This window comes from Oncorhynchus mykiss, chromosome 9 (assembly GCF_013265735.2).
Source record: "Oncorhynchus mykiss isolate Arlee chromosome 9, USDA_OmykA_1.1, whole genome shotgun sequence".
NCBI lineage: Eukaryota > Metazoa > Chordata > Actinopteri > Salmoniformes > Salmonidae > Oncorhynchus > Oncorhynchus mykiss.
Genome location: NC_048573.1, coordinates 50,473,800 through 50,488,437, shown reverse-complemented (window position 1 = coordinate 50,488,437; position 14,638 = coordinate 50,473,800). Strand labels below are relative to the sequence as shown.

The 14,638-nt window shown below is 44.4% G+C and overlaps 1 protein-coding gene across 4 annotated transcripts in view; it reads right to left on the bottom strand.

Annotated features, from left to right (window-relative positions):
• Positions 1 to 14,638, bottom strand: part of si:dkey-178k16.1 (band 4.1-like protein 1) — a 111,946-nt gene that overhangs the window by 69,060 nt on the left and 28,248 nt on the right. For all 4 annotated transcript variants that reach the window (XR_005053279.1, XM_036988244.1, XM_036988245.1 and 1 more), the window contains exon 4: positions 811 to 915. Coding sequence is in view for 3 of the 4 variants with exons in the window: in XM_036988244.1 (XP_036844139.1) it covers positions 811 to 915 (105 nt within the window). In the remaining variant the exon portion in view is untranslated. The remainder of the gene's footprint in view (positions 1 to 810; positions 916 to 14,638) is intronic.

Here is a 14,638-nt window from a genome sequence, read left to right as displayed (position 1 = left end):
AAAACCTGAACAGTTTCCTCCCTCTTTGGCAACTGAGTAAGGAAGGATGCCTGTATCTTTATAGTGACTGTGTGTATTTAGTTTAGTTAAATGTATTTGCACCAAAGAAAACAAGTGATAGACAACAATACAGATAAAACATTTAATTAAATAATAACGGTGTGCAGGTGTGGTTGGAAGACCAAGGCCTTATATGAAAACCACACAACAACAAAAAACATTTTCAATACATAAGTAAAACAATAAAAAAGGTTTGTTAAAGGTCGTCACTGTAATTAAGAATTTGTTCTTAACTGACTTGCCTAGTTAAATAAAGGTTAAATAAAAATAATAAAAATATATTTTTTAAACATGGTTGATACAGTACACTATCCAAAGTGTAATTAATAACTCCACCATGTTCAAAGGGATTTTCAGTGTCTGCTTTTTTATTTTTACCCATCTACCAATAGGTAACGAGTTATTGCCTTCGTAACGAGGTACCTCCCTGGTCTTTGTGGTTGAATTTGTGTTTGAAATTCCCTGCTCGACTGAGGTATTCATTCAAAAATCATGTTAAACACTATTATTACACACCAAATGAGTCCATGCAACTTATGTGACTTGTTAAGCACATTTTTACTTCTGAACTTATTTAGGTTTGCCATAACAAAGGGGTTGAATACTTAATGACTCATTTTCATTTTTTATTCATTGGTAACATGACAAAATGTGGAAAAAGTCAAAGGGTGTGAATACTTTCACTATAGGTGCCAGTAGGTGGGAGCGAGGGGGAGGGTTCTAGGTGAGAGTAAGAACGAAGATTCTGACCTTGGTGTTGTCTGTGTCATAGAACGTCAGGCCAAAGTAGTCCCTCTCCAGCAGGTTCAGATGGCCACACACCATGTCCAGCACGGACTGCCCCCTGGCAAATTTCTGTCAAAAACACACATGATTTTAAAAACGCACACATGCGCACAACCCCCCCCCCCCCCACACACACACACACACACACAGGAATGGTTTGGTGTGTGTGGGGATTTGTTATATTCAGAAAGATACCAGTGAGTCAAGTGATATCATAATAACCTTGTACATATGCTGGATATCTCTTCTACCCTATCAGAATGAATCTCACTGCCAAAATACTGCATAGCCCATTTTTGATACAGATACAGTAACAGCGCATTTTTAAATACAGGAGCTATTTATGAATTAAAAAAAAACATTTTTGTCCGATGGTTTAGAAAATGCATCATGGAACTATTATCATGGCTCCCGATTGGCACAGTGATCTAAGGCACTGCATCTCAGTGCTTGAGGCATCACTACAGACCCTGGTTCGATTCCAGGCTGTCTCACAACCGGCCGTGATTGGGAGTCCCATAGGGCGGCGCACAATTGGCCTAACATTGTTAGGGTTTGGCTGGGGTAGGCCGTCATTGTAAATAAGAATTTGTTCTTAACCAACTTGCCTGGTTAAATAATATATATATATATATATATATACTATATTTATATCTATTAGATTAACTGACTAAATGAAAAATCTCATTCATCACACTATGAAAATACCATCAGCATGAAAATCCAGCCCTTCTGTTGGCTGACAGACATTTTCATGGTCCAGTACCTCCTCAGCCCTGTGGGATAGGAAAGGCTAGGCAATGGCTACAAAAGGAAGGAACCGCTAGTATTTCACAGGGCCACACCTAGTTTTCACCCCTTTAGGGCTCAGAGCCGACACACTGCATGTTTCAGTGTTTCAGAGGCAGCCTTGGCAGATGCTGTCTACACACACACACACACACACACACACACACACACACACACACACACACACACACACACACACACACACAACACACTCGTCTCCCGGGAAACCTGGCTCCTACGGCGACAGTGCAACCAAGCAGCTGTTACCATGGAAACAGAAGTAATAGGTTCCTTTTCTTTTTGTCTGTGCTCTGTCTTGTGAATGGTGGGGCACATGGCTTTGTTACACTCCTTTAAAGAAAACTGGTACAGTAGCCATTACCTTGCAAAATTATTAATGAAACATAAATTAAATATTAATGAAACATTAAACATAACCTGGCCTTTAATCAAAGAAATGCTGTGGTACCAGTCTGGCGAAATACAGCAACCACGAGCGAGTGAGGGAGCGATTAACGTAGTGGCTGCTGAGAAATTTTGGAGCGTATTTGATTTTCTAACTAAATTAAATTGCAACACACATTTTAGGTGGTCCCCCCAAGCATTGCAACTAAGCTGTTGATGAGATTTCGCTCCCGTCCCAATTGCCTCCAATCACATTTCTGCCACACTAGTTCTATGGGCTGATTGCATTAGAAGCCATTTGGCGTAATCCTGGAAATCCATTTTAGAGACTGTATGGTCCATGCAAACACGATGAAGGGAGACAGTATCTCGGTATGGGCTAATAGCTAGTCTCAGAGAGAGTGTTGAGTTAAGTAGTGATAAGATTGATCAAGTAAGAAAGGCTATACTGGACAACAGTATAGAATAGAATATTAAAAACAGGCCTTTTCAAGTTTAGGCAAAACTCCTTCTCTTTTATAAACATTCATTAATTCAAGAAAAGTGGTGGGAAATTAATATCCAGTTAAGCATATATTTTTTCAAATTTTATTGTCTTATTAATTAAATTACTATAATAAAAAATGGGTTTATCTTGTATTCTTCGAGAGCAAAAGGAGTAGTGTGTGGTGATGGTAAGCAGTTTTGATTGGCTACGGCCCAAGGTATCATAGCCTTCCTACTGTACCTGCGTTGTTCCACTAGTAGAGTGCCTTTTGGGGACTGTCATTTGGGTTTAACAAATTAATACAATTATTTCACCTAATTTTAAGATTCTGTCATAAAGAGCACATGTTCAACTTCATAAGAAACATGTTATCACATCTCAACTACTGTAGTAAATGCCAAGTAGGTGCCAATGAAAGTAACAGAGTTGACCATAACAGGGTTGATGTTTTCATCTTAAATCAGCCATGAATCCCGTTGTGACAGGGGGAATGGAAGCTCGTTGTGTGCAAATGAATGCAAGCTTTACAAAAAAATGTAAACGTAAAAAAAAAACATCTTGCCTATCTACTGTATGTTTAGGTAACGGGGTTGGTGTGTTATGCTCGACACGCTCAGTGTTCCACCACAAAACCCCAGAAAATGTCCAAAGAATAGAACCACCTGCCTTTACACTAAGATTGGACTATTATTTCAATGTTTCTTTTGAAAAAAATATTTAAAAAAGGAATTTCAACATATTAAAACGAGAGTTCGGTTCACATAACAGGGTTAATCGCTAATCAATTAATCACTAATCACATGAAATACATAATCATCTTCAAAAACCCTGATAAATAAAAGATGTACATTTTCCCACCCAATTGTGTTTTCATCAAACTGACATGTTGCGGATAAAACACTGTGCGTGATGATGTAGTGCACATAAAAGGCACTTTTCCCTTATGTTTTCATGTACAGAATAAAATCAAAAGCATTTTCAACTTCACTGATGGTTTTGTAATAAAAAAATGGTGCGTTAAATATAGGGCTGAGAATTGCCAGAGACCTCCCGATACGATATTATCACGATACTTTGGTGCCGATATGGTATGTATTGCGATTCTCACGATTCTCAAGATTCTATATGTATTGCGATTCGATACTGTGATTTTATTGCGATTCAATGTTCCAAACATATTACTCCCCATATGTCTGTTGCAGAGGGACAAGAGAGAGCCATGACAAAACTAGTTTAAGGTCAACAGTGTAACCTGAACTGAACTCTCATTTTAACATGGTAAATAAAAGTGCTGAAAACAAATTGGCTCCCTATTTAAAAAGAAGATGGGAAACAAGCTATGAAGGAAAAATACAGGAGTTTTGTACAGCCAACTAGCACAAAAATAATAATATTATTATTGTGATATGTAACTGTATCGATTTTTTCCCCCCATCACTAGTTAAATAACGAATGTGCCAGCTCTGGTCTTGACATGTGATCTCCAGCCTATAGCTTCCAGATAGGCTACAGTGCGGGTAGGCTAGCCTATATGATGAGATTATTTTGGATAAGAGTGAGGTCATTTTTACTTGTCAAATGGCAGCTGAGTATCAATTATCCTGTCACCTGAATAAGACCCTCAATATTTATTGGATAGGAGCATCAATCACTTTCACCACCCTGTGAAGTTATTTATAACTTATTTCATCTGTAGCCTAATAAACTGCATGCTTTCCCAAGTCGTGGTGGGAGGACAACACAACATACAGTATCATCGCGTGACTCCAAGTTTACTTCGATATGATGATTGTTCTACCAATATTTGCGCATTATGCCGTTTTCCGCCACCATTTCTCAAACAATACATTTTACCGACACAAAAAGATCTCACCCTGTGAACTAACAAATTGTCTGTTGACATTTAGGAAATTGCACCGACATTTCCTGTTTCCACCACCCCAGTCGGTTTTATGCATCAGGTAATTCATCCGCATGAAATGGTTGGATGGAAACTTGGTTAGTGATGGTGAAAACTTGGAGAAATGTTGGTGTAAAGTGGGTTTAAATCCTAGAAGTCGGAATAACATGACGAGTGACATATCAAAATTAGCACACATTAGCAAGTGTTAATTCATATTCAAAATCTGATTTATTTCATTTTACTTGTGGTTCATATTAAAGTGCAGTTCATTTAATATAACAGGCTTTTGAAATCTAATATTGGTGCACAATTTCTAAAATATCAAAGGAACGCAAAAGGCACTCTAGTTGTGGAACGGCCCAATTCCTTGAACTGGCCTGATCAACAGTTGCTTCATCTGTCTATGATGTGTGGTCTGTGTCTGTTAAGAAGAGAAACTGGTTGGAATGAGAAAAGGCAGGCAGGCCGGTCTAATAATTATTGTATCAATTGTATGGCTTGAGGTTAGAGATTTAACAAGGTAAATGCACTGTACTTAATCAATATCAGCAATGTTAAGCACCAAAGATCAATAAGAAAGTGGTGTGGATTTCTTGTTGGTGTATACCATTAAGGCACAGTTCTTCATCGTACATCATTACACATTACACCCTGGGGCGGCAGGGTAGCCTAGTGGTTAGAGCATTGGGCTAGTAACCGAAAGGTTGCAAGTTGACAAGGCACAAATCTGTCGTTCTGCCCCTGAACAAGGCAGTTCACAGTTCCTAGGCCGTCATTGTAAATAAGAATTTGTTCTTAACTGACTTGCCTAGTTAAATAAAGGTTTCCAAATTAGTTTTGAGGATGTCCCTATAGGAGAACCCTTTTTGGTTCCAGGTAGAACCTTTTGGGTTCCATGAGGTTTCTGCATAGAACCCAAAAGAGTTCTACCTGGAACCAAAAAGGGTTGTTCAAATGTTTCTCCTATGGGAACAGCCGAAGAAGCCTTTTTGGTTCTAGATAGCACCTTTTTTCTAAGAGTGTACATTAATGTGCCTGGAGATTTGAACAATATTCATATGCTTCACCCACACCAAACCATCCCTGTCCAACTTCACAAACACACACACACACACACACACACACACACACATACTCTCTCTCTCTCACTAACTCTCAATCTATTTTCTCCCAATCTATTTTCTCCTTGGTACAAACCTACTAAAACGTCAACTGTATAGATTTCCTATCCTTTAACTGAATGCTTCTGATGTCACTGCAGAAGATGAGAGATGGGGGTGGTTAGGGGTGGATATGGGAAACCTCTAGTACATCCACCAACATACCCCCCCCCCCCCTATACAAATAGGTCTCATTATATTTCTAAATTAAAATCAAAATTACTAGCCTATACTTGTGCCGAATGTGCTGCAACAGAATCACCTGTCTTTATAATGATTTGAAAGATGTGCGTAATTCCAGTCCATATACTGTCACGTTCTGACCTTTATTTCCGTTGTTTTGTATGGTCAGGGCGTGCGTTGGGTGGGCAGTCTATGTTTGTTTTTCTATGTTTTGGGATATTTCTATGTTTTCGGCCTAGTATGGTTCTCAATCAGAGGCAGGTGTCATTAGTTGTCTCTGATTGAGAATCATACTTAGGTAGCCTGGGTTGCACTGTTTGTTGGTGGGTGATTGTCTATGTTGATGGCTTGTTTCAGCACAGTCCATATGATTAGCTTCACGGTTGTTATTTTGTTTATTGGTTTTGTATAGTGTTCAGTGTTCGCTACTTTCTTTATTAAAGATTGACCATGGACACTTACCACGCCGCGTATTGGTCCTCAGATCCATCTCGCCTCTCCTCTTCAGATGAAGAGGAGGACGGCCGTGACAGAATCACCCACCAACCAAGGACCAAGCGGCGTGGTAGAAAACAGCGACGGCAGCAGCAGCAACAACAACAGCGGCCGGCTTCACAGGACTACACAACTTGGGAGGAGGTAGACAGATGGGCCATCGACCCAGGGAGAGTCCCGGAGCCCGCCTGGGATTCGATGGAGCAGTGCAAGGAGGGTTACAGGAGAATGAGGTTGGCGAAGGCAGCAGGGCAGTGCGACAGGTACGAGAGACAGCCCCAAAAATGTTTTGGGGGGGGGGGGCACACGAGGGGTGGAGCTAAGCCAGGTAGCAGACCTGCGCTCACTCCTCGTGCTTATTATAAGCAGCTTGATACTGGGCAGGCACCGTGTTATGCGGTTAAGCGCACGGTGTCGCCAGTACGTGTCCATAGCCCGGTGCGCTATAGGACAGCCCCCCGAGAGTGTCATGCGAGTGCGGGCATCGAGCCAGGGCGTATGGTGCCTGCTCAGCGGGTCTGGTCGCCGGTACGCAGTTTTGGTCCAGGGTATCCTGCGCCGGCTCTGCGTGCTGTGTCTCCGGGGCGCTGGGAGGGTGCAGTGCGTCCTCTGCCTGCGCTCCGCTCGTGCCGGGCGAATGTGGGAGTGGAGCCTAAGGGAGAGGTGCGTGTAGTAAGCACTAGATCTCCCGTGCTTACCCACAGCCCGGTTCAACCTGTGCCTGCACTCTGGAGGGTCCGGGCTAGAGTGGTTATCCAGCCTGGGGAAGTGGTGCCAAGGTTACGCACCAGAGCTCCAGTGCTCCCCCACAGCCCGGTCCTTCAGGTGCCTCCTCCTAACCCCAAGCCTCCTGAAGGGCTCCCCAGCCTGGTGGTTCCTGTGGCAGCCCCACGCACCAGGCTGTCTCTCTGTCTCCTCCCTGCAGGTGGTCCCGCCTGTCCGGCGCCGCTGCCGGAGTCTCCCGCCTGTCCGGCGCTGCTGCCGGAGCCTCCCGCCTGTCCGGCTCCGCTGCCGGAGCCTCCCGCCTGTCCGGCGCCGCTGCCGGAGCCTCCCGCCTGTCCGGCGCCGCTGCCGGAGCCTCCCGCCTGTCCGGCGCCGCTGCCGGAGCCTCCCGCCTGTCCGGCGCCGCTGCCGGAGCCCCTCTGTCCCGAGCAGCTGCCCCTCTGTCCCGAGCAGCTGCCCCTCTGTCCCGAGCAGCTGCCCCTCTGTCCCGAGCAGCTGCCCCACCTCTGTCCCGAGCTGCCCCTCTGTCCCAAACAGCCCCTCTGTCCAGTGGGGTCATTGAGAAGGGTGGCCATGGTGAGAAAGTCACGGAGGCGGACAATAAGGCGGACTAAGACAATGGTGAAGTGGGGTCCGCGTCCCTCGCCAGAGCCGCCACCGCGGACAGACGCCCACCCAGACCCTCCCCTATAGGTCAAGGTTTTGCGGCCGGAGTCCGCACCTTTGGGGGGGGGGGTACTGTCATGTTCTGACCTTTATTTCCGTTGTTTTGTATTTATTTAGTATGGTCAGGGCGTGAGTTGGGTGGGCAGTCTGTTTGTTTTTCTATGTTTTGGGATATTTCTCTGTTTTCGGCCTAGTATGGTTCTCAATCAGAGGCAGGTGTCATTAGTTGTCTCTGATTGAGAATCATACTTAGGTAGCCTGGGTTGCACTGTTTGTTGGTGGGTGATTGTCTATGTTGATGGCTTGTTTCAGCACAGTCCATATGATTAGCTTCACGGTTGTTATTTTGTTTATTGGTTTTGTATAGTGTTCAGTGTTCGCTACTTTCTTTATTAAAGATTGACCATGGACACTTACCACGCCGCGTATTGGTCCTCAGATCCATCTCGCCTCTCCTCTTCAGATGAAGAGGAGGACGGCCGTGACATATACAGTGCATTCACAAAGTATTCAGTCTCCAGGGAGGTGACTAAGAACCCGATGGTCACTTTGACAGAGCTCCAGAGTTCCTCTGTGGAGATGGGAGATCCAACCATCTCTGTAGCACAGCATCAGGCCTTTATGGTAGAGTGGCCAGATGGAAGCCACTGCTCAGTACACGGCACATGACAGCCCCCTTGGAGTTTCCCAAAAGGCACCTAAAGGACTCTCAGATCATGAGAAACAAGATTCTCTGGTCTGATGAAACCAAGATTGAACTATTTGGCCTGAATGCCAAGTGTCACGTCTGGAGGAAACCTGGCACCATCCCTACAGTGAAGCATTGTGGTGGCAGCATCATGCTGTGGGGATGTTTTTCAGTGGCAGGTACTGGGAGACTAGTCAGCATCAAGGGAAAGATGAGCGGTGCAAAGTAGAGAGAGAACCCGATCGACCATCTCTGGAGAGACCTGAAATTATCTGTGCAGCAACGCTCCCCATCCAACCTGACAGAACTTGAGAGGATCTGTAGAGAAGAATGGGAGAAACTCCCCAAATACAGGTGTAACAAGCTTGTAGTGTCATACCCAAGACGACTAGAGGATGTATTCACTGCCAAAGATGCTTCAACAAAGTACTAGTAGATCAGGGGTGGGCAAACCTTTTGGCTCGATTGGGGAGAAAAAAAATAATTATGTCTCGCGGGACGGATTGCAGTGCCCGCGGGCCGTACTTTTTCCCCCCCTTAGAGTAGAGGGTCTGAATACTTATGTAAATGTAATATTTCAGTATATACAGTATCAGTCAAAAGTTTAGACATACCTACTCATTCAAGGATTTTCTTTATTTTTAAGACATCAAAACTATGAAATAACACATAGGGAATCATGTAGTAACCAAAAAAGTGTTAAATCAAAATACATTTTATATTTTATATTCTTCAAAGTAGCCACCCTTTGCCTTGCTGACAGCTTTGCACACTCTTGGCATTCTCTCAACCAGCTTAATGAGGAATGAGTTTCCAACCGTCTTGAAGGAGTTCCCAAATATGCTGAGCCCTTGTTGGCTTCTTTTCCTTCACTCTGAGGTCCAACTGATCCCAAACCATCTCAATTGGGTTGAGGTCAGGTGATTGTGGAGACCAGGTCATCTGATGCAGCACTCCATCACTCTCCTTTTTGGTCAAATAGCCCTTACATAGCCTGGAAGTGTGTTTTGGGTCCTTTTCCTGTTGAAAAACAAATCATAGTCCCAATAATCGCAAACCAGATGGGATGGCGTATCGCAGCAGAATGCTGTGGTTTCCATGATGGTTAAGTGTATCTTTAATTCTAAATAAATCACTGACAGTGTCACCAGCAAAGCACCCCAACACCCTCACACCTCCTCCTCCATGCTTCACGGTGGAAACCACGCATGCTGAGATCATCCGTTCACCTGCTCTGCATCTCACAAAGAGACGGCAGTTGGAACCAAAGATCTAAAATTTGGACTCATCAGACCAAAGGACAGATTTCCACCAGTCTAATGTTCATTGCTCGTGTTTCTTGGCCCAAGAAATTCTCTTCTTATTATTGGTGTCCTTTAGTAGTGGTTTCTTTGCAGCAATTCAACCATGAAGGCCTGACTCACGCATTCTCCTCTGAACAGTTGATGTTGAGATATGTCTGTTACTTGACTCTGCAAAGCATTTATTTGGGTTGCAATCTGAGGTGCAGTTAACGCTAATGAACTTATCCTCTGCAGCAGAGGTAACTTTAGGTCTTCTTTTCCTGTGGCGGTCCTCATGAGAGCCAGTTTCCTCATAGCGCTTGATGGTTTTTGCAACTGCACTTGAAGAAACTTTCAAAGTTCTTGACTGACCTACATGTCTTAAAGTAATGATGGGCTGTTGTTTCTCTTGGCTTATTTGAGCTGTTCTTGCCATAATATGGACTTGGTATTTTACCAAATAGGGCTATCTTCTGTATACTCTCTCTACCTTGTTACAACACAACTGATGGGCTCAAATGCATTAAGAAGGAAAGAAATTCCACAAATTAAAAAGAATGTCAAGAGTGTGCAAAGCTGTCATTAAGGCAAAGTGAAAATATATTTTGATTTGTTTAACACTTTTTTGGTTACTACATGATTCCATATGTGTTATTTCATATTGTTGATGTCTTCACTATTATTATACTATGTAGAAAATAGTAAAAATTAAGAAAAACCCTGGAATGAGAAGGTGTGTCAAATTGTATACTCTTTTATATATTTAACTAGGCAAGTCAGTTAAAAACAAATTCTTATTTACAATAACGGCCTACAACGGCCAAACTCGGACGACGCTGGGCCAATTGTGCGCCGCCCTATGGGACATCCAATCACAGCCGTTTGTGATACTGTCTGGATTCAAACCAGGTTGGTCTGTAGCAACGCTTCTAGCACTGAGATGCAGTGTCTTAGACCACTGCGCCACTTGGGAGCCCAAAGTAATGGTACTGTATATATATTTTGATTTATTTGCAAGACAATTCTAAATTTTAAGTAACGTAAAACGTAACGTAACATTTTTTGGGGGAAAAAGTCAAGGGGTCTGAATACTTTCCGAATGCACTGTATTAGAGTATAATAGAATACAGTACAGTAATACAGTTCACACTTAAAAATATTAGCCTACTGGAGCTTGTTTAATTTATTTACCCAAGAGAGCATATAGCTAGCTACATCTATGGGCTTTTATGTTTTTCTGTTTTGTGTAATGTGCAGTAGATTTATCATATACAGAATGTATTGGATAATGGCACAATCATTTGGGCTTTTTCTGGCTTGGGCGCATTAAATGTTGTTAATGTAGAGATCATAAAATGTATTTAATATATGGGTCATCGGGCTCAGGTAGCATCAGGTTTGAATTTTCATGCTGATCAAAGCTCTAATCAAATCCAGACATAAGTATATTTATTTTTATGCTATTGAATGACACTTCCGGTTTTGGCGGGAAATACCAGGTTACCCGGAAGAAAAGTGACTTATTCTGACTTATTCTCGGGATGGAACATTTGTAAAATATTCAACCCTAGTGTGTGTGTGTGTGTGTGTGTGTGTGTGTGTGAGAGAGAGAGAGTGACAGAGAGAGAGAGAGAGAGGAGAGAGAGAGAGAGAGAGAGAGAGAGAAATAGGACACTGAATCAAGAGGTCCATTGATATGGGAGGGCTGTAAGTAGCAGCCTCAGAAAACACATCCTGTCTTAGTGAACCTTGTGTTCAAGTAAAATCAGAACTCTCTTACTCATCCTATACATAAATATCACTTATTAAGAAAAAGTATTTGTGATTGTCTCCACCCCCCTCCAAGGTGTCGCCCATCTTCCCCATTATCCCCTGTGTATTTATGCCTGTGTTCTCTGTTTGTCTGTTGCCAGTTCGTCTTGTTTTTCAAGTCAACCAGAATTTTTATCTCAGCCCCTGCTTTTCCCAGTCTCTATTTTTCTCACCCTCCTGGTTTTGACCCTTGCCTGCCCTGACTCTGAGCCCGCCTGCCTGACCATTCTGCCTGACCCTGAGCCTGCCTGCCGATCTGTACCTTTGCCCCACCTCTGGATTATTGACCTCTGCCTACCATGACCCTGAGCCTGCCTACCGTCCGGTACTGTTGCCCCATCTCTGGTTTACTGACCCATGCCTGCCTTTACCTGTCTATTGCCTGCCCCCGTTGGATTATTAAACCATTGTTAATTCGACATTGTCTGCATCTGGGGGCGGCAGGGTGGCCTAGTGGTTAGAGCGGTGGACTAGCAACCGGAAGTTCAAACCCCCAAGCTGACAAGGTACAAGGTACAATTTTATCAGCATATCGATTGCGCAACCAGGGGTGGAAAAACCTTGGATCATTGTTACTCTAACTTCCGCGACGCATATAAGGCCCTGCCCCGCCCTCCTTTCGGAAAAGCTGACCACAGACAGAAACTAAAACAAGAGGCTCCCACGCTGAGGTCTGTCCAACGCTGGTCCGACCAAGCTGACTCCACACTCCAAGACTGCTTCCATCACGTGGACTGGGACATGTTTCGTATTGCGTCAGGTAACAATATTGACGAATACGCTGATTCGGTGTGCGAGTTCATTAGAATGTGCGTTGAAGATGTCGTTCCCATAGCAACGATTAAAACATTCCCTAACCAGAAACCGTGGATTGATGGCAGCATTCGCGTGAAACTGAAAGCGCGAACCACTGCTTTTAATCAGGGCAAGGTGACTGGTAACATGACCGAATACAAAAAGTGCAGCTATTCCCTCCGCAAGGCTATCAAACAAGCTAAGCGTCAGTACAGAGACAAAGTAGAATCTCAATTCAACGGCTCAGACACAAGAGGAATGTGGCAGGGTCTACAGTCAATCACGGACTACAAGAAGAAATCCAGCCCAGTCACGGACCAGGATGTCCTGCTCCCAGGCAGACTAAATACCTTTTTTGCCCGCTTTGAGGACAATACAGTGCCACTGACACGGCCTGCAACGAAAACATGCGGACTCTCCTTCACTGCAGCCGAGGTGAGTAAGACATTTAAACGTGTTAACCCTCGCAAGGCTGCAGGCCCAGACGGCATCCCCAGCCGCGCCCTCAGAGCATGCGCTGACCAGCTGGCTGGTGTGTTTACAGACATATTCAATCAATCCCTATACCAGTCTGCTGTTCCCACATGCTTCAAGAGGGCCACCATTGTTCCTGTTCCCAAGAAAGCTAAGGTAACTGAGTTAAACGACTACCGCCCCGTAGCACTCACTTCCGTCATCATGAAGTGCTTTGAGAGACTAGTCAAGGACCATATCACCTCCACCCTACCCCCTAGACCCACTCCAATTTGCTTACCGCCCAAATAGGTCCACAGACGATGCAATCTCAACCACACTGCACACTGCCCTGTCCCATCTGGACAAGAGGAATACCTATGTGAGAATGCTGTTCATCGACTACAGCTCGGCATTCAACACCATAATACCCTCCAAGCTCGTCATCAAGCTCGAGACCCTGGGTCTCGACCCCGCCCTGTGCAACTGGGTACTGGACTTCCTGACGGGCCGCCCCCAGGTGGTGAGGGTAGTCAACAACATCTCCACCCCGCTGATCCTCAACACTGGGGCCCCGCAAGGGTGCGTTCTGAGCCCTCTCCTGTACTCCCTGTTCACCCACGACTGCGTGGCCACGCACGCCTCCAACTCAATCATCAAGTTTGCGGACGACACAACAGTGGTAGGCTTGATTACCAACAACGACGAGACGGCCTACAGGGAGGAGGTGAGGGCCCTCGGAGTGTGGTGTCAGGAAAATAACCTCACACTCAACGTCAACAAAACTAAGGAGATGATTGTGGACTTCAGGAAACAGCAGAAGGAACACCCCCCTATCCACATCGATGGAACAGTAGTGGAGAGGGTAGCAAGTTTTAAGTTCCTCGGCATACACATCACAGACAAACTGAATTGGTCCACTCACACAGACAGCATCGTGAAGAAGGCGCAGCAGTGCCTCTTCAACCTCAGGAGGCTGAAGAAATTCGGTTTGTCACCAAAAGCACTCACAAACTTCTACAGATGCACAATCGAGAGCATCCTGGCGGGCTGTATCACCGCCTGGTACGGCAACTGCTCCGCCCACAACCGTAAGGCTCTCCAGAGGGTAGTGAGGTCTGCACAACGCATCACCGGGGGCAAACTACCTGCCCTCCAGGACACCTACACCACCCGATGTTACAGGAAGGCCATAAAGATCATCAAGGACATCAACCACCCGAGCCACTGCCTGTTCACCCCGCTATCATCCAGAAGGCGAGGTCAGTACAGGTGCATCAAAGCTGGGACCGAGAGACTGAAAAACAGCTTCTATCTCAAGGCCATCAGACTGTTAAACAGCCACCACTAACATTGAGTGGCTGCTGCCAACACTGACACTGACACTGACTCAACTCCAGCCACTTTAATAATGGGAATTGATGGGAAATTATGTAAATATATCACTAGCCACTTTAAACAATGCTACCTTATATAATGTTACTTACCCTACATTATTCATCTCATATGCATACGTATATACTGTACTCTATATCATCAACTGCATCTTTATGTAATACATGTATCACTAGCCACTTTAACTATGCCACTTTGTTTACATACTCACCTCATGTATATACTGTACTCGATACATCTACTGTATCCTGCCTATGCTGCTCTGTACCATCACTCATTCATATATCCTTATGTACATATTCTTTATCCCCTTACACTGTGTATAAGACAGTAGTTTTGGAATTGTTAGTTAGATTACTTGTTGGTTATTACTGCATTGTCGGAACTAGAAGCACAAGCATTTCGCTACACTCGCATTTACATCTGCTAACCATGTGTATGTGACAAATAAAATGTGATTTGATTTGATTACAAATCTGTCGTTCTGCCCTTCAACAGGCAGTTAACCCACTGTTCCTAGGCTGTCATCAAGATAAGAATTTGTTCTTAACTGAC